This window comes from Aureococcus anophagefferens (assembly GCF_000186865.1).
Source record: "Aureococcus anophagefferens unplaced genomic scaffold AURANscaffold_24, whole genome shotgun sequence".
Lineage (NCBI taxonomy): Eukaryota > Pelagophyceae > Pelagomonadales > Pelagomonadaceae > Aureococcus > Aureococcus anophagefferens.
In genome coordinates, this window is record NW_008705584.1 from 403905 (window position 1) to 419666 (window position 15762).

General features: G+C 51.1%; 5 protein-coding genes across 5 annotated transcripts in view; 3 read left to right on the plus strand and 2 right to left on the minus strand.

Moving 5' to 3' along the window:
- Positions 1-218: 218 nt before the first annotated feature.
- On the plus strand, positions 219-4257 carry AURANDRAFT_38636 (hypothetical protein; the record flags this gene model as incomplete). The annotated part of the gene is made up of 14 exons (XM_009041838.1): positions 219-941; positions 990-1202; positions 1291-1407; positions 1480-1615; positions 1670-1819; positions 1865-2033; positions 2082-2263; positions 2310-2397; positions 2473-2503; positions 2559-2738; positions 2805-2917; positions 2988-3042; positions 3104-3407; positions 3472-4257. 14 exons carry the CDS (start codon positions 234-236, stop codon positions 3489-3491), a joined length of 2466 nt encoding a protein of 821 aa, XP_009040086.1.
- A 967-nt stretch (positions 4258-5224) lies between these two features.
- AURANDRAFT_38639 (hypothetical protein) lies at positions 5225-6925 on the minus strand (the record flags this gene model as incomplete). Its single annotated transcript, XM_009041861.1, has 2 exons — positions 5225-5499; positions 5548-6925. The coding sequence occupies 2 exons, from the start codon at positions 6884-6886 to the stop codon at positions 5294-5296; spliced, it is 1545 nt and encodes a 514-aa protein (XP_009040109.1).
- Positions 6926-8382: 1457 nt separating this feature from the next.
- On the plus strand, positions 8383-10628 carry AURANDRAFT_54816 (hypothetical protein; the record flags this gene model as incomplete). Its single annotated transcript, XM_009041839.1, has 2 exons — positions 8383-9567; positions 9631-10628. The coding sequence occupies 2 exons, from the start codon at positions 8383-8385 to the stop codon at positions 10162-10164; spliced, it is 1719 nt and encodes a 572-aa protein (XP_009040087.1).
- A 593-nt stretch (positions 10629-11221) lies between these two features.
- AURANDRAFT_72324 (hypothetical protein) lies at positions 11222-14307 on the minus strand (the record flags this gene model as incomplete). Its single annotated transcript, XM_009041860.1, has 4 exons — positions 11222-11636; positions 11815-11828; positions 11998-12143; positions 12273-14307. The coding sequence occupies 4 exons, from the start codon at positions 14092-14094 to the stop codon at positions 11222-11224; spliced, it is 2397 nt and encodes a 798-aa protein (XP_009040108.1).
- A 1181-nt stretch (positions 14308-15488) lies between these two features.
- AURANDRAFT_66634 (hypothetical protein) overlaps positions 15489-15762 on the plus strand; it is a gene marked incomplete at both ends in the record, with an annotated part of 2374 nt that continues 2100 nt past the window's right edge. The window contains one exon of the mRNA XM_009041840.1: positions 15489-15732. Coding sequence (XP_009040088.1) covers positions 15489-15732 — 244 coding nt within the window. The remainder of the gene's footprint in view (positions 15733-15762) is intronic.

The window sequence follows — 15762 nt, forward strand, 5'->3', positions numbered from 1 at the left end:
TCCCTCCCTCCTTGTCACGTGCGGTCTCAGAAGTTCGTACTTTATAATAGCCTCGCTGACAATATGTCTGTGCGGTACCGTGCCTGAGTCTACGAGAGTAGCCTCCTTCTTAAGCCAATTCTGGCGCCCACTTAAACTGCCCTTAGCCTGCTGGTTATGGTATAGCCGCCGGGGTAATTCGCCGGTGGAGTGCGAATCTTTTGTCCGTGCTTTTGCCCGCGCGCCCTGATAGTATGGGTGTCGACGAGATATTCAGTGACAATAAAACCTTCTTCACATCATTTTTAGACACAAGACGCGGCGTGGAATATGATCATCGACTTCGCGACCTCGCTAAGACAGCTGATGGCAAAGCTTCTCAGCGGTTACTTTTAAGCGTGAGCGATATTAGGCAGTTTGACCCTGATCTAGCAGCTCGACTGCTGCGGCAGCCATTGCAATTTCTTGCTCCATGGACCGAGGTTATTACTGAACGCTTGCACCAGTATATACATCTGAGAGCAAGAACCAGTGAAACTAGCAATTCAGTCGATGTGCGAGCAAACATTGGTTTTGTTGGAGCATTTGGCTCACACCAAATATCCCCACGTGGGTTACGAGCATGCCAACTGGGTGCGCTCGTGTGTGTGGAGGGTGTTGTGACACGATGCTCGCTGTCTCAGCCTAAAGTGGTGCGTTCTGTGCACTGGTGTGCAGCAACACAACAGCACACAATCCGCGAATATCGTGACTCCACCGCACTCGATCTGGGTGCTATACCGCCTATTGCCGGCGGAAAAAACAATGAAAAATTGCCTCGGGATACCGCGTCATATCCGACTTGCGATGTTGAGGGCAACGTGCTTGAAACTGAGTTTGGACTTAGTATGTACAAGGATCATCAGTGCGTCACGATCCAAGAGTCACCTGAGCGAGCCCCGCTTGGACAGCTTCCACGCTCGGTTTGTATCTGCGCGATGCATATCAATATTAATATCGTCCTTTTCCAGGTGGACGCTTTCCTTGATGATGACCTTGTTGACTCTGTCAAACCGGGAGACCGTGTGCGATGTGCTGGCGTCTATCGTGCACTTGCTCATAGCAGTTCGATTCCATCGGGTGTCTTTCGCACTGTAATCCTTGCTAACTCTCTTGCCACCGATGGTCACGATAATACAAGTATGGCCCTAACCTCGAGAGATGTGGCCAATGTTAGGGCAGTTGTGCAGTCTACTGCGTCCAATAGAGCTCTCTACTGAAAGTATGAGTGTGCACTAGGCAACTCAGCTCGAGCACACCTCACCACACCAGACAGATCTTGTAACCACGCCCTCGGGATTTGGTTGCATGTTGCGTGCGCTTGGCTCTGCTTTTGCGCCATCGATATACGGCCATGATGTCATTAAGCGAGCTTTGATCTTACAGCTGGTCTGCATCCGGTGAAGTCAAGAATTGAATGTTGATCCAGCAATCCTGCGTTATTAGTTGCCGCTCGCCCAGGTTGGGGGAACTGAGAAAATGCTTAAAAATGGTTCCCGACTTCGAGGAGATATAAATTTGCTACTCGTTGGTGATCCATCGACAGCAAAGAGCCAATTACTGCGCGCAGCCATGCGTGTTGCACCTCTGGCCGTCAGTAAGCGGCTGGGTACAAGGCCATATTATAATGAGACAAATAGGGTCCGGATAGGTACAACTGGTCGTGGCTCTTCTGGTGTCGGATTGACAGCAGCTATTGCTCATGACCCTGAGACTGGTGATCGACGCCTAGAAGCTGGAGCCGTGGTCCTCGCCGATCGTGGTATAGTTTGTATCGATGAGTTTGACAAGATGTCAGCAGGTGAAATTTATCACTTTAAATAATTATGGCACGACTTATCTACAGGTGATCGTGTTGCGATTCACGAGGTGATGGAGCAGCAAACTGTTACCCTGGCGAAAGCAGGCATTCACGCATCCCTTAATGCAAGATGTGCAGTACTTGCCGCGGCAAATCCTGTCTACGGCCAATATGATACTGATCGACGGCCCCAGGAGAACGTTGGCCTGCATCTGTCGGCGTGAATGTCATTAATTTTCTCAGTCTGATCATAACTTACTAGGCCAGACTCATTACTTTCCCGTTTTGACTTGCTTTTTATAGTGCTTGATGATATCGATACTGAGTCAGATCGTCGAGTCGCTGATCATGTACTTGGCTCACATAAATACCGTCGCCCAGGCCAGGACATGGCACCTGAGCCTCTCGACACTGATCTGCATCGAAATTTTGATGCTGTCCTAGGTCCAATGTTATATATTATTGCTTGATTCCGATAACGCAACAACAGGTGATGACGCTGTTCATGTTGGTCATGACTCGGCTGAGCTCGGAGAAACACCACCAGTTCCCGATGAAGACGAAAAATCATCAATTTGGCGAGCTCACAGTGTAGGGTCTATTTTCAGGCTTATGCGACTTCATCAGTGGTTTGAGTCAGGGTCTATTTTCAGGTCATGTCTCTCACAATGTGGTGGCAATGACGCATGTCTACGGCGTCCAGGCCCTGATTTTTTAGAGCCAAAGATCAAAATTCCAGGGCGATGGAAAATCCGTATCACCATCGGTTGATAATGCCATACTGCATTCCGATTTTGTTCGAAAATATGTAAATTATGCAAGACACCACGTTGAGCCCAAACTGGGTGATGAGGCAAGGGAAAGCATTGCAAATGCTTATGCAGACCTTCGTACCAAGGCTGATGACCGCACTTTACCAGCATCTTGCAGAGTCTGAGGCTGGACTCGGGAACTCTGCAGTGGACCAGTATGTACCCTTGTGCAGGTAACCGCACGGTGCCTCGAGTCTCTTATACGGATTGCCACAGCGCATGCGAAAGTGAGACTTTCAGCCCTAGTAGATAGCCGTGATTGTCAAGCTGCACTGAAATTTCTCTCGTCGATCAACCTGTGCAATGTATTCGCAGATGATTCCACCAGCCCTTGATTTCGTTGCTGACTTAAATAGGTTCGCTCTATATGGCGATATGCAGCTTGATGATACTGATGAAAAGCCCGTTATGGTATTCCCCCAAGGGCCAAGAAAATGCTTCGGGGGAGAATGGTAATCGACTGCGTGCACAGGTAGAAGAATCGACTGCTAAGCGTGCACGTACCAATCACCGGGACAGCGAGCCTCATGTGAACGATGGAGTGCAAAGTTTTTGTGCCGATCATATCGATCCTAGTCGCTTTAAGATCATGCTTGATGCATATAGCCACCTAGCATCGATGCATCAAGTACAAGAAAAAATTCATGTAATGGAACTTTTAACAATTGCTAACTCACTAATCTCAGAACAAGATAATGCGTTTGAACTTGTTGAACTCGAAGTGATCCTACGAAAACTTCAGACTGAGAACCGACTCATGTATGATGAAACAAATCGTGCAGCCCAGCGAAGCAAATTCATAATCAAATATTCACGTGTTGCTGCTTTGATGCCAAATAGGTGATATACATTTCCTGTGATGTGACACTTGGCGAGCGCTTTGTATTGGATATATCGTTTTAGTCGTATCCCGGGTCCCACATGTTCGCATCCAGATATGAGCTGCATATGCGGCAGCCAAAGATTTATGCAAATAATCAACTGAGCCCCAGAGCCTTAGAGCAGAAGTCTATCACGCCGGGGTGTGCGATTTCTTCTCTTGCATTAAATTGGAAGTTATCCAAGATGCAAAAATAAATAAGAACAAAGCACCCAAATTTCCCGCCCTGAGAAACTCAAGACCGCTGCTTGTGCGCCTTTGCGCCAGACCCAATGGGCGCTACCGAGTGCGCGAGATTTGACTCAGGCCCAATTAGAGTCCCTGCTGCGAGAGCCCCTGAACATCCAGGCGCTTCTGGCCACCCATGCACTTTCGCGTGCGTCAGAGTGCGTCAGGTCGCCAACCAGGACCCGGTATCCGCCTTGCCCCCGACAAACCAGCAACCTGGACATGAGAAACCCAATGGGACTTGGCGGCGCTTAAGGTGCCTCATGCCTCAAACGCGGGAAATTCGATGCCTGCCCGGGGCCCCGGAGCCCGCGGAAAATACGACGCTTTCTAGTTTGAACCCCACCCCCGGGGGGGGGGCTGGCTGATTAAAGCCCCCAGCGCCGGCGTGGCGAAGCCGCTGCGGCACGACAAGTCTAGCCAGCTAGACTCCAAACAGCACCAGAGCGACCCCGAGGCGGCGTAGGCCGCTCCATTAGGGCCATAGGGGCTGGGGGGGGGGCTAAACGTGGGTGGCTCCTAGGTTGCGGCAACCAATGCGGTTTACTGCCGTAATTCGCCGGCAGGTGCAGGTTTACTTGCTTTGCCGGAGGCGTCGCAGGTTTTTCGTTTGCCGCAACTCGATTTGCCGGCGCCGCTAGTTGCGGGAAACGGCTAGTTTCCGTAGTAAATTGAAGTAAAGTTGCACCTCAACTTGAAGTAAACTCGAAGTAAACCGGCTGCCAAGCCCCTAACACAACCAGCGCCGTCCTCGCAGGAGGAACCGCGAAGCGCCGTAATATCCGCGCCAATGAAGCGGAGTTGATTTCGGTCGTTCCCGGGCCCGCGCGTCACGCGCGCCGCGTAGTACGCGGGACGCCACGGCTGTAAAGGGATATAAGCCCTTCACTGTAGACTAGAAAGGTAGATATTTACACTGCCCTACCAACCGGCGGGGATCTAGTAACACTAAGCAGTGAGCTGCGAACGCAACCCCCAGGCCCCTCGGTCACTAAAAGTGTGCAAGAGAAAGAAAGAAGAAGATACCGCGGGTAGATACAATACTAGCATGATAGTAGTAGAATAATAGTAGAGTAGCGTACTGTACCGCACCCGCGTATCCTCGTACAAAAGATACAAGTGGGCAACTAGGCTGGCATATATCCACTGCACTGTGAACCTCAAGCTAGTAAGAGAAGTATACCTTGAAGGGACAATTCCCGCTACACGGCTTGAAGGGCCTCTTCGGCCGCCGAAAAACTGGCCCGGCAGTAAACTCGCCGGCGGCGAATCACCGGTAAAGTAAAACCGAATAACCTGCCCCTGGACCGTCACAGGTTTTCCCGTAAACCGCAACCTAGGGCGGCTCCCGCGGCGCGGCCACGCACTCGGGCCACGGTGCGCAGCGCCCGGTGTGTGCTGATGTCGTATTATGGGCGCTTCCGAGTCGGCGACCCACTGTAACCCCCCCCCCGTTGGCACGACACCTGGGGGTGCGCCTGGACTAACCATAGCCGGATATAGCTAACAAGAGGACCCGGTGAGCAGCTGCGCTGGCTGCAGCGGCACCGGAGTCTAATCTGGATCACCGTCGGCTTCGTCGTCTATCTCCTGAGTGATCAATTCCTTTAAGTCACTGAAGCAGCCTTCTTCAAACGACTTGAGTTCCATGATGCGATTTCGACTCCGATTGTGTTCTTCTTCGCGATACTTCTTGAGCGCAAGTTTAAAAAGCAATTCTTCGTTATGTTTTGCTTCGTCCTCGCGGCGGTACAATCTTCCTACGTGGATATCGTGAGAGCCTGTGATCGCATTCATGCAAGCATCACGGTCTATTAGCAGTGAGTTAGCCTCATCCGGGAGATCTTCAGGTAGTTCCTCCTTGATCGCCTTTTCCAGAAGTTCGTTTACAAGTTGCATAAGATCACGAGTGTAGTTGTTTTCATGTTCTTCCACAAGTCGGAAGTAGTTCTGCTGGCCATCCAAGCATGCTTGCTTAATCTCGAAATATTTAGTTTCATATTCTCCGATGATTTCTTCACATTGTTCAACTTGCCTCATTTCTAAGTCCATTAGCGAGCTTATTAAACTACTGAGTGTGGCCTGAAGGGGATCGAGATCGATCAACTCTACGTGTTGCTGAGCTGCTAATAACTTCAGAGACCTCTTTTTGGTACGCCCGAAGTCCTCCATCATGTGCACCGACTCACTTGCGTATTTCACACGCAGTCTGTGCAAAGCCAGCTCGAATTGGCTCTGCTCGTGCCTCTTCTGCTGATCACGGGCCAGGCCTGTCTGTAAGAATAAATCCGAGGCTGACTCAACTTCACTCTGGAATGAATTTATGATGTCACTGATTCCAGGTAGATGCTTTAGTTTGGCCATTTCTGTATCATCTGCAAACATGTCATCAAAGATAGTTTCGACTGCAGCTAAGTTCGCATCACGTAATTTCAAGGTATGCTTCGCCGCAGCGAGCTCTCTCGTGGCCTTTTCTTCTTCTAGGGCTTCTTTCTCCTCAACGTCGAGAAGCTCGTCTTGGTATTGTTCTCGAGCTGCAACAGTCTCGGTCTTCATCACCATGGAATAATCAAGGTACGTGAGATCATTCAGATACGCCAGAACATACATGCGGTACTCGCCTTCTCTAGACACAGGGTTGCCTTCTAGGTTGAGTAGTTGTAGATTTCTGAAGCAGCGCAGTCTGACAATGCTATCAAGAGCAGTGATATTGTTATTTCCCAGAGATAAACACTGCAGGATTTTGCACTGCTCCAACCCTTCGATATCCGTGATCAAATTATTGAATAATGACAAATCTGTGAGCTTTTCTAGCTTCTCCAAACCATCTATTTTAGTGATGCAGTTGAAAGAGAGATCCAGCCATGTTAAATTAGTTAGGTGGCCTAAGTTGTTTATGGATTTGATAATATTGTTGTCAAGGCACAGCTTTCGGAGCGTCTGGAAGCCCTGTAGATTATCTATTTTGAGAACGTTTTTGAATGATAAACTTAATTCTGTCGCTTCCGCGACCATATCCGCAAGGGCACTTGCGCTCAACTCCTTTGTGGTTGCATCCATAGGTGATTTGGTCGATATAGTCTCGCGAAGAGCAGTCGCAATGAGCTCATCATCAATGACTTGGATTTCTTCGTTGTCTGGATTCATACGCAGCGCCGTTCAGATATACAGGATACCTGCACCCATCATTATAGCCATTCAGCATGGATCCCCCCGCTCCCTGAACTGGCGGGAACCATCCACCAGGAGCCTGAGCGCCAGCGCCAGCGCGGCCACCCGAGCCACATCACGACACTCAGAGAGCCCGTCCACAGAGAGCGTAGTTCACGCCCGTAGCTTCGACCGCCGGCGGCGTAAATAATTGCCGAATTGAGCCTGGCTAAGTGCTAAATAGATTTTGTGACATGAATGGCTCGAGCGCGCATTTGGGCCATTTTCCCGCGGTTCCCTCTCTTCTTCTTCCGATCACACCATTTCTTCACGAAGCTGATACGCTCATGGACACCGTACTGAGTGGCCAGCTGAGCGAGGCGCGTCAACAAGAGGCGCAGATGGTTGCGTATTATTGCATTTCCCATGCATTGTGGCTGGGACAGAATGTGCACACACCAAACAACGAGTGCGTGGAATTTCTCTGCACCCTGGCAACATGGCAAGAACGCTTGAAACCTCACCCGGCCCAAATACAACAAGCCTCGCTGGACCAGAATCACGTTTGTGAGTTTTTGGGCTCTGTTGCCATACTTTGTCACGAGCAGCGCGACGACAGCGGCTCGGGAATGCCAAACATGATACCCCCTACCCCTAGAGAGCAATGCTGTATTTCAACGGGCCCAGCGACAGCATCTCTGGAGATTTTTGAAAACGAGCGACATGCACCTTTTGTTGGTTGGTCTGCTCAGCATCTATTGCCATATGAGCGCGGTCAGTATTCCAACGAAACTGGTTCGGTGAGTCATCTAAATGTTCAAATAACCACAGCTCACAATTTTACAAAACTATAGGCAACAATAGACGGGCTTTGCTCCTCATGCAGTGGCAGATCTGCGCTTTATTCAATAGACTCACCTCCCCTGGATGACTTTGTATGGGATGGAGAATGGTCTATTGATCTCATGTACACAGCATGTGATCAAAATGGATGGAGCTATGGACTGTCTTGGTGGATGCTCGCATTAAGATTACGGCAGGGCAATTCTTTAGCTGGACCAGGAATGGCACTTGTAAGACGCCGCAAATGGATTCGTCACCTTCGTGCGTCTGCCGGTGGAAATTTACCGGCCGCAATCGATGGGGCTCCGCATTTGCAGTCGCTTGAAATGAGAAACGGTTCTAGAAATCAACAATCCAGCTGTCGCAGTCATGCTGCCGCGGCTGCAGCGATGTCTGTTTGTGCCATGCCTGCGACGATGACCATATGCTCTCAATCATCGGTTGACGATATTGAACAACTATCTGACACGGCATCTAGGTCGACAACTCATGTTTCTGGGCATGCGAGGAGTCCCAGTTTGCTCCTACCACGGGCTCCTTCGCCACCTCCACCAGAATTGCCACTTGAGGCGCGAAATGTATTGACCACGCATGCGCTGCATGCGATCAAACTCGCAGAAGACATGATGCAGCATTCTGATCCTCTACACATGAGAAGATGGTTCCACGCTGCAGCAGTCTATTTTGAGGTCATTCGCAGCTTCGGTGATCTTACTCCTGAGCTAGACACCCAACGCCAGCGGGTGCGAAAGTTGGCCCGTCTCTGTTCGCATCTCCATGAAAATTGCGTCGCTGAACATGATGCCGTGAGCCGACGTGTCACCGATGTTTATGATCTTCCCGCTGATCGCGTTTTAGGAAGAGGTTCATATGGGACAGTTTGTCTTGCTATTCATCGTGCAACACGTGAGGAATTTGCCTGTAAAGTACTCAGCATCAATCGTGTCGGGCCGCAATACGTTGACAAACTGCATGCTGAAATTTCGTCCATGCGCCAATTGGACCACCCCAACGTCTTGCGTCTGCGCGAAGTTTTCTTCGGGCGTCGTAAGATATATCTCATCATGGACTTGTGCACTGGCGGGGAGCTATTCGAGCTAGTGAACACATCTATCGAGCATCGTTCAGAAAAGTGTGCCACTTGTTTCATGGCCGAAATGCTCTCTGCTGTACAGTATCTTCACGATAACGGTGTTGTGCATCGGGATCTCAAGCTTGAAAATTGGCTTTTTGAGCATCGAGCCGGGTCTCACCTCAAACTGATAGATTTCGGTCTTGCCCGACATTTCCTCGGGCATGAACGAATTCATGGTGCTGTAGGAAGCATGTACTATGTTGCTCCTGAGGTCCTCCGAGGTTCATACGATGCGCGCTGTGATCTATGGTCACTGGGAGTTATTGCTTATATGCTCGTCTCAGGAGCGCCGCCTTTTTGGGGCAAGGATGACCGCGATATTCGTCGGAATATCTTGGCCGGGCGTTGGGAATTCCCGCCGCAGTTCTTTGCTGGGGTTTCACCTGTGTCAAAAGATTTCATTGCAAGACTATTAACACATGACCCCGACATGCGGATGAGCGCATCAGATGCTCTTGTGCACCCATGGTTGACTACAAACCTGAGTTCAAAGGACCTTCGCATGTTACCACGTTGGCAGTGTGACGAACTTCTTGGAACTTTACGAGGGTTCGCAGGAACCACTCCTCTGCAGAAAGTTGTACTAGCAGTAGCCGCTTTTCATCTCACGCCGCCCCAGGTAGCAAATATGAGAGAGTTGTTTGCGTTCATAGATGTTGATCGCTCTGGAACCATCTCATTTTCTGAACTAGCTCAGGCCGTGCGTGACCTCTCATCCATCTCTAGAGAGCCGGAAGTTATCCCTGGTGGTGATCACCCTCAGAATAATCTAAGAACGGAAACAGACGAATGCCAATTAAAGGAACTCTTCAATGCGGTTGACATCTCCCGATCATCTCAGATTAATTTCACAGAATTTCTTGCAGCAACTTTGTGGCAACGAATTCAGCTCGATGAAAAACACGTCCGGCATGTTTTTGACACACTGGATATGAATGGAAACGAACGTTTGAATGCGGCATCCATTAAATCTCTGGTGGGTATTGATTACGATGATGAAGAGGTAGATCAATTAATAGCAGAGGCTGATTCAAATGGAGATGGGTATCTAGACTATGATGATTTTTTACGCGCTTGGCGGTCCACAGCCCTTCAGACACATCATTCATTATCACAGAATCATCACATGGGTTTAAACGGTGTCGCGACTGTGGTGCATGCAATCGCCCACTGGAGGGTGCCACCGCGGCATGTAGAACTCAAGAACGAGAGGCCCCTGGCGTTCGATGAGCAAGTTGGCGCGTTTGATGATCAATCTGACGGAGGCAGAGGAGTGCACAATAATAGCAACGGGTAAGAGGCACACGGCGGCCCAAGGTAAAAAGGCTCCAACTTGAAGCAGGGCAAAGGCGATCAGGCCCGTGAGCGAAATATTATGCTTTCTAGGTCCTGGCAACGTATTGTCCAGCTGGCCAGTGGCCAATAAATGCCCCGCGTACCAGAGGCTCGATATCCAGCCCGGCATCTCGTGTAGCTTCGATGCCAGGAAGCTACATAGCTCCAATGGAAAGGGGCGAGAAGCGTTCGATAGCATTCGGTGGTCTTCCGTCCGGGGGGCGGGCGCTCGGGGCAGACCAGTTCAAATTGAGCCAGTACCACTCGTGGGGTGACTCCTAGATCAGCCCGAGATCAGCCCAGCCAACCCACACTGGTCAAGTAGCAGGAGCGGTCCCCGGACTACAGAGAATCCAGCACAGTTTGATGGGAGGTAGGTAGCTGGGTAGTACGGCCCCGAGGTGCCCTAAATGAAGACTTCGAAGTATTTCAAAGGGCCGGCCCCCTGGTCCCTGGGGTCCCGTTCGTTGCCACCTCGCCGAACCCCGGGCCGCGGAAATACGACGCGTTCTCGTTTGTGGGGGAATTGCTGTAGCTTAGTGGCTCGCTGCGAACATTTTTGGAGCACTGGCAGTGGAAAGTATCCGGGGTCCTGAGACCCGATGGCAAATATGTAGTCACTGTGATTTATTGAGGCGGTTTGGCGAGATTTATGCGGTGTCAACAGGGGTAGCTGAGCCGGGTTCAACAGATTCGAGCTAACGAGATAGTAAACTCCGACACGGGGAGGCAGCCTAGTGGGGCTGCCCTGCCGTGTGAGGGTGAACTATCGAGGTTACGCAGTGGCGGTACACCGGCGTCTCTGTTTTCCTCACGTCACCTCAGCTGCCGTAGTATACGGGGGCTGGGGCTACTGGACGAACGGGCAGAGGACCTGCCTCACTAGGTCCAGGAAGACTCTCCGTCTATTACACTGCGGGAAGCAACTATAACAGGGTTAGAAAGTATTAAGGAGGGGAAGGAAGTTGGGTGGCTCTGTACCAGCGAGCCACTAGGGAGATACAAAACTCTCTATCTCTCTACTTGCCCTGCGGCTCTCGACCCGTGACGGCGTCCATGGCCCGGGCGAATCGACCGGGCGCATCCGCCGCGGTCAGGCCATTCGCTGGGTTCACCTCAGTGCTAACATAGAGGATCTTGACGCCGTCGCAGTCGAGCATGTCGTAGCAGAAGGCCGCGGTCGAAAAAAGCTCCTGCGGACGCGCCTGGGAGGCGCGTCCGCAGGAGTCGTCGCCCCTCCGGGGCTCCGAAAACAGACCCTTCACCAAGGTACGTGGTACGGCCGCTACGCGGCCGTGCTTCCCCTGTGTGCGCCACAAGCTGCCGTCAAGCTTCAAGTTGGTGTGCAGTCCAGGCTTGTGCACAGATACCCTTGAAGTACCCTCTCCTTCTGCACTAGTAGCACCCAGCACAGCCAAGCCGATCATGGTGTGCCTGGACAGCAGCATGCCACAGCTAAAAGGCACAGCGCACAACCAGAAAGCCGAATGGCGCTTAACTTCAAGTTGGGGACTATAATATATAGCAGCCACCATGGGTTTAGCGCACTGACCTGGACTAGATGCGCCCGCTAGATGCGCCGTCGAAGGCCGTTGTTACTCAAGTCAACTACCAGTGGCAGAGTTCCTGTCAGCATTTTAGGGTTTTGATCGTCGATCCCTGGCGTATTCTCCCGAAGTTGCTTCAAAACAAGCAGAGGCTTAATCGCGCCTCTACCATGCTCGCGCCACCCACAGATGACTGAATCTCCCATGTGTCCATCGAGTAAATATCCCCAACCTGCTGGCGATGTTACCGAAAGAACGGTCGGATTGCCATTAACACCACGGACCAATGCGAGCATGCCTACTCTTGAAATTCTGTTGTGCTGTAAATCCACATTCGCCAAAACAGGAGAGAAAGGAATGAGATGCATGGCGATCGAAGAGGCAGCTAGATCACCTAAGGCATTGTGGTGTAGAATGAGATGCGAGAGTAAATTTGGAATTGTTAGAGCCGGGAATCCCAGCATATCTTGCATGTGAAAGAACTGAGTTGCAGGCAAAACCTGTCGGTCATGAAGCGCAACACCCCTGGCGCGTATGCGACTCTTTTGCTTTTTGTTTGTCGCCAAAAGTAAATGCAAAATTTGGAGAAAAGAATTATCATCCAGATACAGTGATGACAGTTCGAGGTGTACAAGATGGGTTCCCCTGAGCTTTGTCGTATGAGAACAAATCGAGCAAATGTATTGTAATGCTGCTCTCCACTTGGCAGAAACTTCAGTCTCATCTCTGGCGGCGAAAAGGTGCGCCATCTCCTTGGTTTGGGTAACTGCTACAGCGTCAAATGACACTGAAGGCTCAACACACTTTCTGGCAGAATCAACACAACGCACGGTTGTGGCTACCTCAGCAAGTTTATTAGCAATAATCTCCTCGGCCACGGCTGTCCTCATCCGCCGCCCCAAATTTGCTGGAGAAATTTCAGCATTTTCGTTGCCCATTTTTATTTTAGTACTCAGCGCAATATCTGCTATGTGAGAAGCTAACCCACGAAAACCAAGCCGCTCAACCAGTCCAACACCTTCTATATCAGTGGGGTCAGCTGGCGCAAGATCCCAGTGTACGGCATCATGAAGTTTTTGAGAAGCTGGTGCTCTTCTTGCAGCTATAATGCGATTGGTAAAGTCCCTGCTGGGCAAAACCTTGGCATCTGCACATCTCAAAAGGTAGTAAATGTGTTCAAGCTGTTTCTCAGCCCGACCTCTCAGATCCAGTGGTTTCTGTTTTGCTGTCATACGAGATCCTGCGAGAAGGTACTGTATTGCCATATGAGCATCACGTATTGATGCAAGCAGTAGAGTTCGCTCACGTTGCCAGCAAGTTCTCACAGAAGCAGCGATTTGAAGCTGGTGCTCCAGAAATAGACATCGCAGGCGCAGGGCCTTGAAAATGTGGTCTGTACGAATCTTGGCACTTTTCGCACACGCTAATTTACGCGTAATAATAGGCGTATCTGCTGCCAGGGAAACAATGGAGGCAGAGTGTGATGCGAGGTGGCTCTTTTCTTCTGCAGTTCTTTCTCGCACCTTTATGGTCTTGTGTGCTGCGCGCTTCTCTATGTGCAATCGTCTCTCTGCCTTCACGAGTGCGTTCTCTAGGCGCTTTCTCGCGTGCCGTTCGTTAATCAATTGAGTTTGGTAGTGTGCTTGCTTCTTCAGAGCAGCGGTTCGCTCCTTTTCAGCAGCGAAAAATTTGCTCGTTTTGCCAAAAGATTCGTGCGTTTTCTCTGACGTGGCCTTCACCGTCAAAAGTTGTCCCATTCTCTCTGCTTCTCTTCTCGCAGACAAGGTTTCATGAGCAGCCTCATCACGTTCTTTAGACAGAATTGTAAGCTGCTGGCGCAGCGAAAGTAGTTCCTGCCTGATGTCAGATATTTGTCGTCGGAGTTGATCTGCATCGTGTTTCTGAGTACCGATCTCTGCGAGTAAAGCAGCAAACTTGTTTGACTTATTCAGGATTATGGCCCTTTCAGTCTCTGCAGCAGAACATTTTGAAACATTAAGTTCCATTCTAGCAGTGACATGAGCTTCAGCATTAGAAGCTGCTTCGTGTCTTGCCGCGTCCCGTTCTTTAGTGCGCAAATCTACCACACGAAGTGTTGCTTCATGGTCCTTTCGGGCAATCTCTGCTGCGGTTCGCCATGAAATCAATTGCTCCCTCATAGAGCGTAATTCACAATTACACTGGTGTCTCAGCAACGTGTCGTCCGCATTTAAGAGCTGTTTCGCTCTGGCCAGTAATCGCCGTGTAACATTCAATTCGTCACTCCATAGTCGACTCTGCCTCATGAAGACTCTTCGTTCGTATAGATCATCGACCTCATTTTGTTCTAGCGAGCTAGGAGACATCACAGAAGCTCAGGGCTGCCTGGTCAAATCTTGGATTCGACAACAGCTGTCTTTGGTCTAGCTAGCTAGAGGGGCACTGCAGCGCCCGAAGAGCGATTCCTGTCTTCGTATATTATAATGACCTCGCTGACAATTTATCTGTGCGGTACCGTGCCTGAGTCTACGCTCATGTGCTACGGGAGTAGCCTCCTTCTTAAGTCAGTTCTAGCACCCACTTAAACGGCCTGAACAAATAATGAGCAACCAATATCCAAGGATATTGGGTGGCTCTGTACCAGCGAGCCACTAGGGAGATACAAAACTCTCTATCTCTCTAGTTGAAGTCCAAGTTGAAGTGGCGTTTAACATATCCCGCCGGCGGGATATGTTAGTTGCCTATTATTAGTCCACTTGCTGGCAGTTCTTCCCCGTTTTCTGACTAGTACAGAAGCACGAGATCGACCTCGGTTCAACTTAGCCCAGACCACATCGGGGGAATTAGCCAGGGCTAACCACGCATACCGGCGAATGCCCGGGAAATAGAAGATAAATATGGGGTCCCTATCGAGCCCGGACGGCGCGGTCCTGGAAGTTATTGGAAATAGGAAGGAACTCAAGCATTCTATTGGCGGCGAATTACACGGCGCTTCAACAAAAGCAGCGGCTTCGATATACTGGCGTCGTCCGTCTGCCTGTCCCGGGGCAAGCAGCTGCGTCGATTCCAAGACCTGGCGCTGCGCTTGGTCTATGGACCATGCCGCGCCTCGGGTCCCGCAGCGAATCGCTCCGGAAAGGCCACCGGTCGAAGGTGATCAAATTTGTTTGCGTCGGGGCAGCCCGTGGATGACGAGAATGGCCGTTACGGTGGGCGGCGGCCGACGAGGGGCCCAGCCTCGTGCTGGGGGTCGAGCTGGCAGCGCGAGTGCGAGGTGACACCCCCTCGATTGTCCTTCTCGAGCGGCTCGCAAAGGACCGCGCTGCCTGCCTGGAACATGCATTGCGTGGTGAGCACCATGTCACCCGCGGCGTCGCCTCCCGGAGGCGGTGAGGTGATCTCGATCAAATCGGCTCGAGCCGAAGAGCTGCCGCGAGTGGATCTGATCACCCTCATGACGAACGATTCCCGACGCTCTGTGGCTCAAAGGCGACCGAGAATCGGGTCGGGGGAAGCTGCCGCGGCCCATTTTACCCCGTGGGGCTGCCCGTTTGCGTCGCCTCGCAATCGTCCGAAGTCGCGTCTTTTTATGTGCCTCACCCACATGTTTGCGGACCTCAAAGCCGCTGGGATCGTTGCACGTCATTACATATTCGAGGAGCGCGGGGCCCTCTAAGGTGGAGATTCCAGCATCGGCCGCTATACTGGTTGCCGCCGCTGAGGCTAGCCCTCGGGCCGGCCAATGAAATAAATGCTCGCGATGGGCCGGCCAATGAGCGAAATAGGATGCTGCCAGCACTTCATAATTTCACGCACGACGTCCCCAGCACTAACCGAGATACCCGAATTTCCCACGAAATTAAAGTCCCTCGAAAGGGCCCGACTACCGTCGGAAAATCAATTACCCGAGATGCACCCTAGAAGATGTTCAACTTGCGGCTCGTGTTACACCTGCTCTGCTACGGCGGCATTCCCGAAGTCACATCTCGAGAAGAAATGGCACTGTCACAATCTCCCGGGGCCTCCCCTTGCCC